Raw genomic sequence first — 15,641 nt, forward strand, 5'->3', positions numbered from 1 at the left:
CTTGTGGGCTCTGGAGTGCAGGCTCAGTAGTTGTGGCACACGGGCTCAGTTGCTCCTCGGCATGTGGGATCTTCCCGGACCAGGGCTCGAACCAGTGTCCCCTGCATTGGCAGGCAGATTCTTAACCACTGCACCACCAGGGAAGTCCCTGTACCATTTTTTTAGATTCCTCATACAAGTGATATCATATGATATTTGTCTTTCTCTGTCTGACTTACTTCACTCAGTCTGACAATCTCTAGGTCCATCCATGTCACTGCAAATGGCATTATTTCATTCTTTTTTATGGCTGAGCAATATTCCATTGTATATACCTACCACACCTTCTTTATCCATTCTTCTGTTGATGGACATTTAGGTTGCTTCTGTGTCCTGGCCATTGTAAATAGTGCTGCAGTGAACATTGGGGCAGCAGCCCTCTTCTGCTCATCCTCTGCAACATCCCCACCAGGCCTTCAGCAGGTGTTTGGCTTAGTCTGTTCAGCTGCTAAGAATATCATGGACTCGTGGCTTATAAACAACATTCATTTACTTCTTGCAGTTCCAGAGGCTAGGAGTCCAAGATCAATTGGATTCAGTGAGAACCCACTTCTTGGTTCATAGATGGCTCTCTTCTCCCTGTGTCTTCTCATGGGGGTCTCTCTGAGGTCTCTTTTATAAGGGCACTAATCCCATTCATGAGGGCTCCACCTTCATGACCTAACCACCTCCCAAAGCCCCACCTTTTAATACCATCACACTGGAGATTAGGTTTTAACAGATAACTTTGGGGGGACACAAATATTCAATCTATAGCATCAGCCAGCATTGGCAAGGGAGTGGGTGATTCCTCATCACAGTAATTGTGTACAGGAGACACAGGCTCAGGGTGAAGTCAGCTCCTGTAGGACACACAATGGGTGACAGAGCCAGGGGTCAAACGCTTCCTTGTCTGGCTGTGTCCCACACTTTGGTCATTCACGAGCACCATCTCAGTTTTTCCAAATCTACTTTACTGCTTGTATTACTGTCACCGGTTGAATAGTATCTTTCTGGAATCCATGTCCACGTAGAACCTCAGAATGGGACTGGGGTGTTTCCTGACATCGAACGTGTGGGTTTTTTTCCCCATGCTAACCAATTCTCTGACACTAACTGGATGTCCAACAAATCATTTAGTTCTGACATTATTTTCCTGGAGTTAGCATCACAAGTTAAAGGGCTCAGTCCCACAGAGCACCCTCACTTCAGACGCAAGTCCCAAGTCTCGGGCCACCTGTACTTCTGACCCACTGGCTCTAAATCGGGAGTTCCCAAGACCCCCTTCTCAGGTTTGATAATTTGCTAGAATGGCTCATAGAACTCAGGAAGGCATTTTTTAAAAAAAATTATTTATTTATTTATTTTTGGCTGTGTTGGGTCTTCGTTTCTGTGCGAGGGCTTTCTCTAGTTGCGGCAAGCGGGGGCCACTCTTCATCGCGGTGCGCGGGCCTCTCACTATCGCGGCCTCTCTTGTTGCGGAGCACAGGCTCCAGACGCGCAGGCTTAGTAATTGTGGCTCACGGGCCCAGTTGCTCCGCGGCATGTGGGATCTTCGAGACCAGGGCTCGAACCCGTGTCCCCTGCATTAGCAGGCAGACTCCCAACCACGGCGCCACCAGGGAAGCCCAGGAAGGCATTTTTGATGTTTACTGGTTTATCATAAAGAAATGAACAGCCAGATGAAGAGGTATACAGGTCAAGACCTGGGAGGGTCCTGAGAGCAGGCGCTTCTGTCCCCATGGAGCTGGGGTGTGCCACTCTCTGGGCATGTGGATGTTTTTGCCAATTCAGAAGCTCTCCATACATCTTTGTTTTTACAACCCCATCTCCAGCCCCGACTCCCCATTCCTCCCTGGAGGCTGGGAGTGGGCCTGAAAGTTCCCATCCTTTAATCACTTGGTTTCTCCAGTGATCAGCCCCCATCCTGAAGCCACCTACCATCCTAAGTCACCTTGTAACATAAACTCAGGTGTGACCCAAAGGGGCTCCTTGTGAATAACAAAAGCCATGAGCCCTCGGGCCGGGCATTGTCACCCATCCAACCCCCCCCCACCCCAGTCCCTTGACGCCAGATGAAGGGGATCAGGATATGTCACCCTAAATACGCTGCTTTGGCATAAGGGTTATTCTGAGCTGAAGGCAATTGAGAAACAACAGGTGCAGGAAGAGTTCTCTGCCCTCCTCTTTTCTGCCTAAAAGCAGGGCATGAATTTCCCCTGGAGAAGGTGACATAAATTTCTCTTTGTGAAGGTGTCCCCCCTTCCCCTGTACCAGGAAGAGGAGAGTGACTCTTTTTTTAATTAATTAATTAATTAATTAATTAGAGAGTGACTCTTATCGCTGGAGACAGAGAGTCAGCACTGAGATGAGTCTGAATAAGTGAATCTTACTAAAAATAAACCTGAGTTTCCCTCATATATTTCCTAGTTACTCCCCCACAATTTATTGTCCCTTGAAGCCCTTTTTCCTTTGTTAAAATGATAGATAAGTCCCTGAGTCTAATCGCTCTTTGAGTTTCACTACTTTTCTGTGAACTTCCATGCATGTAAATATTAACAAAAATTGTGTACTTTTTCTTCCATTAATCTGTCATTTGTTGGTTTAATTCACAGACCCTAGTCACTGAATCTAAGGAGGTAGAGGAAAAGTTTTGCCTCCTTGACACAGTAGTGGGTCCCCATTTTACAGACAGGACTTGAGGCTCAGGTAGCAATTGGAGGCTGTGGATTGTAGGGAAGGGGCAGTGATTCCTTGAAGCCCCAAGGACACATCTGAAATGGAGCCTGGATTTTTTGGATCTCTATGCCCCATGAAGGGAGCTGCCCAGGGCATTTGTACGGCATACCTTGCTCTCAGAGTTTCTGTTTCCTTGCCCCTTCTTCAGCCTTCCATAGGATGCAGCTCAGATCAGGGACGAAGGGGATGTGAGACCACAGCCTAAGCCCCACTCTGCCTCTTCATCCTCTAATTCCCCCACTTTGTGTCTCCTGGGCAACTTACACTCGCTCCAGCCTAAATGTGTGGGCTGTGGACGCCTGAGGTTCAGCCTCCCAGCACTCAGCCAGAGTCTTGCCCTTTGGGTCCAGAGCTGTGGGGGGCTCGGGCAGTGGGTCTCATTCCCTGGTGTTCAGGTGGCTGCAGCTTCCCTGGCTCCTGAGGGAACTGCATGCATCTACCTGTTCCTGAATTGCCCCAGCACCACAGGAGGGGAACCTTTGCCAGAGGCCAGCCTTGCCTTGGGCAGGCAGCTGGTCTAGAAGTCTGCGGGAGTTGTGACTGGGCAAGCTGCCTGGTTAGGAAGCTAAAACCCTCTTTAGTTTCTTATTCCACTGGTCTCTTCTTAGGTGCCATTATCATAGGGGGAGCTCTGCCTGTCCTGCCATTTGGAGTCCCTCAGCCTCCTCTACCCGAGTTCAGCTCAAGGCTTGGGGTCTGGAGCAAGTCCTTTTGGAACTTTCTGCTTTGATGCTATGGTAATAATGGCCATAGCAAAAAATCACTTACTGTGGGCCAGATATCATTTGTTCTGAGAACAGCAGTTCTCAAAGGGGTCCAGAAACTTGGGGGTTACTGAGACCCTTCCAGGGGGGCCCATCAGGCTGAATTATTATTATTTTTGGCTGTGCCCCACAGCATGCGGGATCTTAGTTCCCCGACCAGGGATCAAACCCATGCCCCCTGCAGTGGAAGTGTGGAGTCCTAATCAGTGGACTGCCAGGGAATTCCCATGAACTATTTTTATAATATTAAGATGTCCTTTGCCTCTATCACTTTCATTCTCTCACATGTGTATGGTGGAGTTTTCAGGGGAGACTGACTATTGCAACAGGTGGAATGCAGAATCAGATATGAGAATCCAGCTGCTTTCTGTTCAGACGACATTAATGCGAGGCAAACATGTAAAACAATGCCTCTCTTTTTATGGAATGTTTTTGTTTTGAATGTGATTATTTTTCATTAAAAATATTATTTGTTATCATTAGTAGGTTTATTGTTGATTGTAATTTAAAAGCTAATAAATAAGATGAATGGATAAAGAAGATGTGGCACATATATACAATGGAATATTACTCAGCCATAAAAAGGAATGAAATTGAGTTATTTGTAATGAGGTGGATGGACCTAGAGTCTGTCATACAGAGTGAAGTAAGTCAGAAAGAGAAAAACAAATATCATATGTTAACGCATACATATGGAATCTAAAAAAAACGGTACTGATGAACACAGTGGCAGGGCAGGAATAAAGACGCAGGCGTAGAGAATGGACTTGAGGACGCTGGGGGGAAGGGGAAGCTGGGACGAAGTGAGAGAGTTGCATTGACATATATACACTACCAAATGTAAAATGGATTGCTAGTGGGAAGCAGCAGCATAGCACAGGGAGATCAGCTCGATGCTTTGTGACGACCTAAGGGGGTGAGATAGGGAGGGTGGGAGAGAGGCTCAGGAGGGAGGGGATATGGGGATATATGTATACATATAGCTGATTCACTTTGTTGTACAGCAGAAACTAACACGACATTGTAAAGCAATTACACTCTAATAAAGATGTAAAAAAAAAAAAAGCTAATAAATAGTTTAAAAAGTCTCAGTTTTAATTTCTAAATGGCAAATATCGGTAGCTATAACCCATATAAACAGATGCGCTTTGGGATCCTCAACATATTTTTTAAAGAATGGAAAGGGGTGCTGGACTTTCCTGGTGGCACAGTGCTTAAGGATCTGCCTGCCAATGCAGGGGACCTGGGTTCGATCCCTGGTCTGGGAAGATCCCACATGCCGCGGAGCAACTAGGCCCGTTCACCGCAACTACTGAAACCCGCGCTCTAGGGCCCCGTGCTCCACAACAAGAGAAGCCACCGCAATGAGAAGCCCGTGCACGCCAACAAAGAGTAGCCCCCGCTTGCAGCAACTAGAGAAAGCCCACACGCAGCAACGAATAACGCAGCCAAAAAAGAAAAAAAAAAAAAAAGAAAAAGAAAAGAAAGGGGTGCTGAGACCGAAACATTTGAGAACTGCTGATGCAGAAGAGTGGTCCAATCCAGTCCTATGCCTGTTTTTATAAATAAAGTTTTATTGGAACACAGCCACACCCACTCATTAACATAAGGCTGCTTTCCTGGTGCAACGTCAGAGTTGAAGAGTTGAGACAGAGGCCATTTGGGCAACAAAGTTGAAAATATTTACTCTCTGTTCCTTCAAAATAAAAAGTTTGCTGATGACTGATGTAGAATAATGCATTTAATCGTCACAAACAGTTCTATTACTAGTTCCCGCTTACAGATGGGAAAAACAGAGGCACAGAGAGGTTAAGTCATTTTCTTAAGGTCACATAGCCAGCGGCTTGGTACCCCTTCTTCTGGTACCCCAATGTTCCTTGAGAACGATCCCTCGCTCCTTATCTGCAGGTTTTCCGGGATTCTCTGAAGCCCTTTCTTGGGAGAAGCGGGAGCTGCCTTTTCAGACCAAAGAAAGGCCTTTCACCTCAACTTGAACACGGGGTATAACTGGCCTTTTGCTCACCTGAATCAACACAGCTCTCTGACCTCCTAGTTTTACCAACTACAGTTCTGTGGCTATCGACTATATTCACAGAAGCATTCACAGAACAGGCAGGGATGTGAGGCCCTGGGGGTGGGGGCAGCGGGGTGGGGGGGTCCTCTACCACCTTCATCTTTGGGGCCAGCTTCTGGAAGCCTGGAGTGGGACTGTCCCAGCAGGTGCATTGTGGCCCGATGGAAAGACATGTTGGGTGGGGCTGAAGGTGGAGGGAGGGCAGACTGTCAATCCCCTTGTAAGAAGCCCATCCCCACCTGTACCTCTGATATGCTGCCTTCACTTTGAACTGGCCATGACCATCTTCTGCCACCTATGGGCTGCTCTGAACTCTGATCTCTAGGATTCCCCAATGACTGCAGATAACTTAGGGGCATCTCAAGAAAGTCTGTGAAATGGGATACAGCTTGGGGTGGAGCCCATCAGAAGCAGCTTTTTGGGTGCAGGTAGGTGGGGTGGGAGTGCCAGAGGCCTCAGGAAGGGCTCACCTCCCACTGGGGGAAAACTCTCTGGGCACAGGGTGTCTGAGCTGGGTTTCCAGGTACCTCCTCCAGGGTGCTTCCAATAGGAGTTTTGCTAATATGTTGGGTCTCACACATACTCCCTGGGGCCTCACTTGCCAGATCGTGTAGGATGGTCATCCAGGAAGGTTTATCATCCAGGATGGTTGCTTTAGGTACAACCTGGCCCGCAGAAGCAGGAGCAGGCAGACTGTGGAACCCCCGGAGGGCTGCGGGTAGAGGCATGGGCTGGTCAGTGTCTTTGGCTTTAACTTTCTTGCAAAGGGTGCTGGCTGGAGAGTTACAGCTTTCTCATCCTTAGCCATTTTCAAAGCGCCTCCTTCCATAGTTTCCCCAAAGAGACCTGGGGAGTACTTTGCAGAGGATATAAAGACCATTCCAATCCAGAAGCCCTTTGATTCAACTTTTTTTTATTATTTTTTTTTCTTTTTGAATGTCATGCAATAATTCACAGTCCCAAGCCCACAGTTTTCAAACAAGGTAGGAAAAAGGAAAAAAGAAGCAAAGGAAATCGGTGGTGTTTTTTTTTTTTTCTTTTTTCTTTTGTTATTTCAAGCAGGACCAAATGTCAGAAAAAAATGCTTCTTTTCTCAATCATTAATTTTTTTTGTCCTTTTAAAATTGTTTATTTTTTTAAATTGATTTCTGCAGGCAGTTATAGTAGGGTTTGGTATAACCAGCAAGCACTCCTGTGTGTGTCTGAGAACGTGTGTGGGGTATGAGTGTGTCTGGTGGAGGTCTGTGTGGGACGCTGGGTTTCCTCTTCGCTTCCGGCTTCTCACCACACACGGGCCACCAGCTCGTGTTCACCAGGGAAAGGAAAGATTCAGTTGAGATGATAAAACTCATCAATAGAAGCAATTTTTTTCTCCCCGTTTTTCGTTTAAAAATTTTTTTTTTTTTTTTTTTTTAAATTTCCATTTTCCCCAAGGTTCTCCAAAAATGGCTGAGTTAATTCGAATCCCTTGGCTGTGTGGTTTGTCTGCCCCCGAGGGACCCCGTCGTGGGGGGTCGGGGCTGGGTGGGGGGCGCAGTAGCTGCCCAGGAGCGGCTTGTCCGGCTGAGGGTCTTTGCGGGACACCCTGGTGTGTCCCGGCCCTGGGGACTCCCTCCAGAGGCCGGGGCCGTCCAGCTGGTCCTCTCCTGGGCCCTCCCGGGCCTCCCCCGTGTGCTGGGCAGGTGGCAGCGAGGTGGCCCCGCGGCCGGTGCGGCTCCTCCCCGGGGGGGCGTGTGCGTGGGGTGCGTGGGAGGGGGCCGGGCGGGCGCGGGTGCCACCTCGCCCGGGCTTAGCACCAGTCGTCGTCGTCGGTCTCGCTGTAGGTTTCGTGCAGGCCTTTCCGGGAGCCCGGCCCGCGGGGCCTGGCCAGTCCGTGGGCCGGGTAGTAGCCGTTGGGAAGTCGCCGGCCGTGCCTGGAAGGCGAGGCGCAGGCCGGGCCAGCGGCCCGGGGAGTCCTGGGCGAGCACGCGTGGCGCGCGGGGTGCGGCGCGTCGTAGGCGGCGGCCCGGGGCTCCTCCCCGCCGCCGCCGCCGCCGCCGCCGCCGGCGCCCAGGCCGTCGGGCTCGTCGTAGTCGGAGCCCCGGTAGTAACCGTGGTGCCGGGGGACCGGGGGCCCCTCGGCCGCGTGCGCGCCGGACGCCGGCCACCGCACCCCGCCGTGGCGACACGCCCTGGGGGACTCGCTCCTGGCCATGCCCGGGACCCGCCGCTCCATCGTGGGCGAGCGGCTGCTGCCGTGGCCCCCCGTGGGCGGCCGCTCCCCGGCCAGGGGCTCGGCCGTGGGGCCCGGGTACCTCCGCGGGCCGCTGGGGGCCGCCCGGCCTGGCCGCACCGCCGGCTGCTGCTGCTGCTGCTGCTGCTGCGGGGGACCCGAGCCGCCGGCCTTACGGATCACGGGGGAATAGGACACGTGTGGCCGGGGGGTGGAGGGGGTCTGGGGGAGCTGGCGGCGTCCCCGCCGCGGAGTGCTGGTACCAGATGTTGAGGGGGCTGGGCTTCCACTTACGGAACTACTGCCCTACACGAAAATTGAAACAAAGGAAATCAAAAAAAAAGATACACCAAAATCAACCAGGAGATGGGAGGAGACACAGAGGACGGGAGGGTGAGGACCGAAGGAAAACCAAAGGACAGGAGAGGGACCGGGAGGAGGAGGAGGAGAGGGGGACACAGGACATTCGAATGGAAAAAAAAAGGAGAAAAGCAACAGCCACAGGGAGGATGAGGGCAGGAAGAGGAGGAGGAGGAGGAGGAGGAGGAGGGGGAGTGGGAGAGACAAGGAGGGAGGGGGAAGTCGAAAACCAACACAACAAAGTGAAAAGAGAAATGAGAAATGGAGTTTTGTAAGTTTGGGGGTTAAAATAGCAGAAGTTTAAAAAATTACTCACAGGCGTCCAGAGGACAGAAATCATAATCGAAACCAAAAAAAAAAAAAAACGGAAGCCGGGTTAAAGGAAAGCAAAAAGGCAGCGGGGCAGCCAGCGTGGCCATGAGTTTGTAAAGACTACGCTGGCCAGAAACTCAAAACGTGATCCACAACCAAAGAGGAAGCAGCTGCGGGCAGGGAGCGGGTGGCAGGCGGGCAGGGAGGCTGGGGTGCAGAGTCGGGAGCCAGAGTGGCAGGGGGCATTGTTCACCCCTGCCCGAGCCCAACCCCCTGGCTTGGGGAGCCCACTCCATGGTGGACAGGGTCAGAGGTCACAGCAGCAGTGGGGGACCCTGCCCAGAGTGGCTGTGGGGTGTAGGCCCCCTCCTCTCCCGGGCCCCAGGGGCTCGGCTCAGGGGTACCTCCTGCCACACCCACCTGCCGGTGTGTCATGTGCTCTCGGCCCTCACTGGGTGAGCGGGACCAGCGCTGGTCCCGGGCCCGGGTCCGGCCGTGGTCAGGCCGCTCCTGGGCGTAGCGCTCCTTGTCTGGGGGCGGGGGGTGGTGGTGGTGGTGGTGGTGATGGTGCTGCCGATGCTTCCGGTCCTTGGGCCGACCCCGCTCCTGGTCTCGGTCCTTTGATGGCAGGTCCCCAGACTGGGTGGTCATGCTCAGGTCTGTCCCCAAGCCTGGGCCAGACGGGGTCAGACAGATAGACAGATGGCTGTGAGGGAGGGGTGGCATGGTCTGTGCACATGGGAGGCCACCAAGGGGGTCTGTGGGCCCTAGAGAGGGGCACCTTCCCCTGGACCACCCTGGACCAAGGATGGCCTGGTGGGTGTTGGGAGGGGGGTCGGGCCCCAGGTTCTGAGCAGCAGCTGTCACAGCTTGGTCCCTTTGGTCTTGTCCAGGCCTTTCTGTCTTTTCTCCTTCAGTGTCTACCCCACTCTGCCTTCTGTCCTATCTCCCCTCCTCTGTCCCCTCATACAGCCTCCGGTCCCTGGGCCGTGCAGGGCGACCCACCTGTGTCCACGTCTGTGTAGCGGCCCAGGGAGCGCTCGGAGGCGCGATGGCTGCGCTCTCTGCGCCGCGGGTGGTGCCGCTGGTTCTCTTCGGGTGGCACCCTCTCCAGGGAGTAGTCATCCAGGCGCCGGGCCTTGGGGCCCAGCACAGAGGCCGAGCGCTTCATGGGGCTGGTGTCTGAGATGGTCTGGGGGGGACAGGCCGGCAGACCGGGGTCAGCGGCTGGCACCAAGCAGTCCCAGTCTGTCCTGCCCCATTGGCCATCAGTGACTGCGGTGTGACCGTCCAGGGGCGGGGTCCCGGGGGTGGGGGGGGCCATGGGCCTCGGGTCCTGATCAACCAGAGCTCCAGGACTCCTCTGTCACCCCCCCAGGCTCATCCTGGGTTCTGGCCAGGAGGCCCCATTCTATCCACCTCCTGCTGGGACAGGCAGGCCGACCGAAGGGCAGAGCTTCCCCCATTCCAAGGGCACACCTGGGAGCCCCGGGGCCCTGGGCAGCACGGGCCGGCACTCGCCCTGCCTGCTCGCCAGGGCGGGTGAGCAGCCTCTGCCTCTCTTCGCTGTCGGGCCTCCAGGCCCAGGGCCAGGCACCCAGCTCACTGTCCTCCTTGGCCAACTGGGCCTGGACTCCTCTGACCACCTGAGTCTGGCTTCCATAAGGAGCCCTTGAGGGGCTGCCCTGGCATTTGAGGCCCCGAGGGACCTGCTCTCCTCATCCTTAGCCTGCAGCCTGGGGGCCTGCATGTGCTGCACCCACTGGGTCCAGCTGGGTTCTCTGTGGCTGGGAGAGGAGAGGAGGAAGACGGGGCAGACATTGCCCAGGGCCCGGCCCAGCTAAGGGGGCAGCGGTACTGCCCGAGGAAGGAGTTTTAAGGAACACAGGGCTGCGGGGCCAGAGGTTCAGGGGTGGTGTTAGGGGAAAGAACCCCTGAGAAAGAGTGGGCCAGGCAGGGCTGCAGGTCAGACTTCTTGGAACGATGGACCCCCTGGCTTGGGGGCTCTGAAGAGAAGGGGGTGGTGGGGGGGGAGGGAGGAGGGGGGCGGGGCAGGGTCACTCCTCCAGGGCACACGTGGGGCACACAGAGAACACAACACATGAGGATGGGGCTCCACAGGGGGGGAAGGGGGAGGGGGTGCAGTCTGCAAAGAAAGGGTGGGGTCCGAGGACAGGGAGAGATGACAGGACTCCCACGAGGGGGGGTGGGCGGGAAGAGGGGGCCGGAGCCCAGCTGGGCGGCGGGCGGGCGCGGTACATACACTGAGGTTATTCCCACGTGGCCGGCCCCTTCTCCTCTGTCACAGCCCCACGGGATGGTGCACACAGAAAAAACAGAAAGAAGGAAATAAATATAAAAGCTGAGAGGGAGAGTGGAGAGGTGGTAGATGGAAGAGATGCCAGGGTCGGGGAGAGGAACCTGAGGGGGAGGAGAAGGGGGAGGGAGTGAGAGGTTAAAGTCCCCGGTGGTGTGTGGGCGACCCCAGGCCCAGCCGGCAGTCCTCCCATGAGCACAGAGGAGACAGACAGGAGACACCACAGACAGATGGCAAAGGCACGAGACCGACAGATGGGACGGCGTGGCTGCAGGCCCCTGGCCCTGAGCTTTGCCTCATGCGATGCGCCCCAGCCTTGGCTCTGCTGACACTCAAAGCTTTGGGGAGGGGTGGCCGTCGGCTGGCTTGTCCCACCCGTCTCCTGGGGCCCAGCAGCTCAGTCCTGGTGGGTGGGGGGGTGGGGGCCCGTCAGGATGGGGCTGGGTAACCACATGCAGGCTGAGTGCCTCCCGCCCAAGTTCCCAGCAGCCAGAGGCCAGGCCCCTGGGTGACCCTGGCCCAGCCAGGCACAGCACAGCCCACCCCGTGCAGATGTCACGGCACAGCACACGGGCAGCCCGCCACAGTCAGACATGCCGCCCCGCCTCTCAGGCTGGGTGGGCAGCCAGCCATGCTTCTGGCTCTGGCCCCTCTGTCCCCGTGGGCCTGGGGCAGTGGGACCCCCCCCTCCCTCCAACCACCCGCCCACCTGAGCCCTGCAGCTGGGTAAAGCAGCCACACACAGGCACACGTCAGGCACACACACCTGTTCCTCCCCAGCGGCCCCCACAGAGACCAGACAGAGAGACGAACCCCAGCTGCCCCCAGGCCCACCCCAGACTCCGCTACCAGGTCCTAGGACCTGCCAAGTTCCCCAGAGCGTGCATGTATATGAGCACACGCATCCGTGTATGTGCGAGCGCGTGTGCGCATGTGTGCGTGTGCATGAGTGTATATTCTTGATTGCAGCTCTCACCTGGGCCAGACACATCACCTCCCATACCCCCTCTGCAACCTCCACCTCCTCCTGCCTCAAGTACCCCCAAACGGGGCAGAGACAAACCACTTGGCGGTGGCCACGGTACCCTGCCCCAGGGCAACCTCGCCCCCTCTCAGCCCTCTGTCAAGGAGGAGCTAAGAGGACCAGGGCCTCCAGGGGCTCCAGGTGTGGCCTGTAGGGGCAGTGGGGCCTGCACACTGCTGCCGAGGGTGCAGGAGGCCCGCCCAGCCCTGGGTCCCTGGGCTCCGTGGGGAAGCAGAGACTCCAGAGGCCAAGTCCAGCCCCCAGGGCGGTGGGTGAAAGCCCTCACCTGGTTCTCGGCGGGGAGGCGGGGCATGGAGGCGGCCCGGGCCTGGCCCTCCATGGGGAGGTAGTGCTCACTGTCCGAGTAGCCGTCTCTGCCCATCTCTCGCATCTCCACAGACTGCGGGGCAGATGGCGAGGCCGGGTGAGCCCCAGGGCCTGACACGTGGACCCCGGGGGTGGCCCGGTGTGTGCGGAGCTGCAGGTGGGGGGGCCCAGACCCCTCCTTCTTGTCCTGCCCGGGCCTGGGAGCCATGGGGGGCGTGGGGGGTTATGGAGGCACCTGAGAGTTGGGCTGGCTATTGGGCATGTCCGTGGGGGGTCCTCGCTCCGGGCTCCACGTGCCCGTCTTCTGGAACATCTCCTGGGCCCGCTGGGTCACCCAGGATGGGCTTTCCTTCATGCCGCTTTCGTGAGCCATCCTGTGTGGGGCACAGAGACCAGGGTGGTGGTGGGCACTCCGGGGGCTTTCACACCCGACCGGCACCCCCGTTCCCCCGCCTCCTGGCCAGAGGGACACTCACAGGCCTCCTCCTGGGTCCAGCTGGGTGGAGGGGAGGGCATTCTGGCCGGGCCCCCCCTCCTGCGTTGGAGACGGGGGCTCCATGCGCTGGAACATGAGAGGCGTCCGGTTCTGGGGAAGCAGAGAGCAGTGTGTGTGCACAGGGTAGGGGGGACAGGGGACAGGTGGAGGAGGGCGCCCCAGGCTCAGGCTCTGGTCAAGGCTGCGGCGGGGAGGCTATGGAGGGTATGCTTAGCCCACCCCTGGGGTGAAATCCCAGGAGTCATTCTTGACATGCCCCCCCACCCCAAAACGCACACACACTCAAGTCTGATCCATCAGCTAGTCCTCAAGACTCTTCCTTCCAAATCCATCCATAACTGGATCACTTCTTACCACTCCACAGCCCACATCCTGGTCCGGCCTCATCAGTTCCGGCCTGGACCAGTGCAGTTGCCTCCTCTCAGGTCTCCCAGCTCCAGCCCTTACCCCCCATGGCCACTAGAGAGCACCTGTGAACACCTGCATGAAGTCACTTCCCTCCTCTACTGAGGAGCCCCCATGGCTCCCATATCACTCTGAGCAAAAGTCAAAGCCCACTAGGCCCTGCATAATCTGTCCTGTCACCTCCCCACCCTTGTCTCCTCCCACTGCCCCTCTTGCACACTCTGTTCCACCATATCGACTTCCTTGCTGTTCCCCGAACTCAAACTCATGGTCCTGCCTCAGGGCCTTTGCACTGGCTGTTCCCTCTGCCTGAAACACTCTCCCCCTAGGTATCTGCTTGGCTCCCTCTCCTCTTCCTTCAAGTCTTTCCTCAGATGTCACTTCCTCAGCGAGGCCTCCCCTGACTACCCCTTTCAAATCACATTCCCTCCCCTGCCCCTGATTTTTCCCATGGCACTTAGCATTTTCTGCAATGCTATGTAATTTAATCATCTGTCATTGTTGGCATTCCCCCAACTGGAAAGTCTGCTCCACAGGGATTCTGGTCTGCTTTGCTCACAGATGCACCCCCGGAGCTGAGAACCATGCCCGGCACACAGTAGGTGCCCTATAAATGTTGATGGAGCAGATGAGTTAATCCAGGCTACGTCTCCTTGGCACTGTCCTACTTTTCAGTGACCTGCCTTGGAGCCTGGCCTCATCCCACTGTTCTGGTTGGTCCTCATGGTGACAAGGAAGCCACTGTCTCCCAGCCTGGATGTCCCCGGAGCGATGGACATAGCAGGGCGGGGCCCTCAGGGCTGGGGCCGTACCTGCTCCTCGCGCATGGCCTGCAGCTTCTTGGCCTTGCTCTGTCGGTAGTACTCCATGATCATCATGGCTGCATAGATCTTCCCCACCGTCAGGTCCGTGGCTGGGGGCATAGGATGAGCTCAGTGTGGGTGGGGGCCCCTGTGTGCACCAGCCCTGCCGTCCCTGGACCTCCTCTTTCCCTCCCCCTCCGTCCTGGTGGGACAGAGCCCGAGGCCAGGCCGGGCCTGGCTCTTACACTTGTGAGGGGTGACCAGCAGGTCCAGCGTCTTCTGGGACAGGTTGGGCCAGATGGCCATCATCTCCTTCCGCAGCTCAGCGTCCATCTGTTGTTTGTCGGCTCCGCCTGTGGGTGGGCACAGAGAGGCATCAGCCGGCCTCCGGGGCAGCCGCAAAGCCAGAGGCTCCTGTTGACCCAGGCTCTGGGGTCCTGGTTCCCAGCGGGTCACCAGTGCCCTACGGGCTTGACCCAGAGGAGTCTAGTCCTCAGCAGGGCCAGGACCTTCGAAAGACCATGTGGGGGACAGTCCAGCTTCCTGAGGGGCCAACCTGGTTCCCACTTACCAGCTGTGTGACCTGGGTGTTAGTCTACTGTGCTGTGCCTCCGTTTCCCCATCTTCAAAATGGGGATGATGGCAATACTACCTGCCTCACTGCGTTGTCTGAAGATCAAAGTAGTTAATGTACAGCATTAGGATGGTGTCTGCTGTAGGGTGCCTGGGGTAAGCCTCAGGGAGCAGTCCTGATAGAGGACGTTCTCCCTCAACCAAGTGTCCCCTCCTGTGAATGTTGACCTTGGACAGAGCCAAGCCCTGGTCCCTCCCTCCAGCCATGGTGGTCATTAAGGTTCTTTGGCAGCAATTCCTGGTCCCTCCTGCCCGAGTGCACGGGAGTGTGGCCCTTCCTGGCCCCTGGGGTTGACCAGGGCCATGGGACGAGTTCTTGCCAATGAGGTGTGAGCAGAGTGAGGTCCCACTTTGGGCATTAAATGGCCAGTGCAGGACCCTCCTGAGTTCTCATTCCCTCTGTCACAGCGGCTGGTAATGTTGGGGACAGTGGTTGCCCCCTCAGGCCTGGTCCCTAAGTGACTGATGAACAGAAGCCCCTGCTGAGCCCGGAAGTTCCCACATAATGGAAGTGGGAAGCGATTCTTTGTTGGTTCAGGACCTCGGGGCTGTTTGTTACAGTAGCACATTCTCATCCATCCTAACTGATACACCAGTTTGGCTCCTGCTTCTACTCCTGTTTCACAGCCCCAAACAGGGGCTATTCTAAACATTTACCAGCTGGTAGGGAAGGGACACTGATGACAGAGCTAGAGCAAGGGCCTGAAGGCTCCTTGCTGGACCAAATATTAACCCTGTGGTTGCTGGATTATGGGAGGAGATCTAGGGGAAGGGCAGGAACCGGCTGCCAGCCAGTAGAGAACTATTGCAGTTTTTAGCAACCATCCACGGGGGCCTGTGGCTGAATAGCTGGACCGCCCAGACAGCCTCAACATCCCCCTTTGCCTCCATTCCCTGTCCACCTCTCGCCGCCCAGCATCTGCCCTCTTTGTCCCTCCTTCTCCCACTCCTCCATTTCCCGGGCCCGGCCCGGAGCTCCCTCTGGAACCCCTGCCCAGCTTCTCCTTCTCAGCAGATGTGGGTCAAAGCACAGACATCTGCCAGGCACTCCGTGGAGCTTTCACTCGTCTTCCCCCGTGTGACTCTGGAGATGGATGCCTTTATTTTGAGAAAAATCCTTCAGAAGGGCCTTTTTGCAAGTCATGCTCCTCCCACAG

At 56.2% G+C, this 15,641-nt stretch overlaps 1 protein-coding gene across 8 annotated transcripts in view; it reads right to left on the minus strand.

The window, feature by feature from the left end:
- Window positions 1-1,354: 1,354 nt before the first annotated feature.
- Window positions 1,355-15,641, minus strand: part of CACNA1A (calcium voltage-gated channel subunit alpha1 A) — a 338,162-nt gene continuing 323,875 nt past the window's right edge. For 5 of the 8 annotated variants that reach the window (XM_082381539.1, XM_082381540.1, XM_082381541.1 and 2 more), the window contains 9 exons: window positions 14,097-14,204; window positions 13,861-13,961; window positions 12,624-12,733; window positions 12,383-12,521; window positions 12,107-12,220; window positions 10,743-10,778; window positions 9,485-9,671; window positions 8,900-9,150; window positions 1,355-8,113 (listed from right to left, as the gene is read on the minus strand). In XM_082381539.1, the coding sequence (XP_082237665.1) occupies window positions 7,385-8,113; window positions 8,900-9,150; window positions 9,485-9,671; window positions 10,743-10,778; window positions 12,107-12,220; window positions 12,383-12,521; window positions 12,624-12,733; window positions 13,861-13,961; window positions 14,097-14,204 (1,775 nt within the window). In that variant the 3' untranslated portion in view covers window positions 1,355-7,384. The remainder of the gene's footprint in view (window positions 8,114-8,899; window positions 9,151-9,484; window positions 9,672-10,742; window positions 10,779-12,106; window positions 12,221-12,382; window positions 12,522-12,623; window positions 12,734-13,860; window positions 13,962-14,096; window positions 14,205-15,641) is intronic. The other 3 variants (XM_082381546.1, XM_082381542.1, XM_082381543.1) reach the window with 3 other exon arrangements.

Source organism: Balaenoptera borealis (genome assembly GCF_965194805.1).
Source record: "Balaenoptera borealis genome assembly, chromosome: 2".
NCBI classification, from domain to species: Eukaryota; Metazoa; Chordata; class Mammalia; order Artiodactyla; family Balaenopteridae; genus Balaenoptera; species Balaenoptera borealis.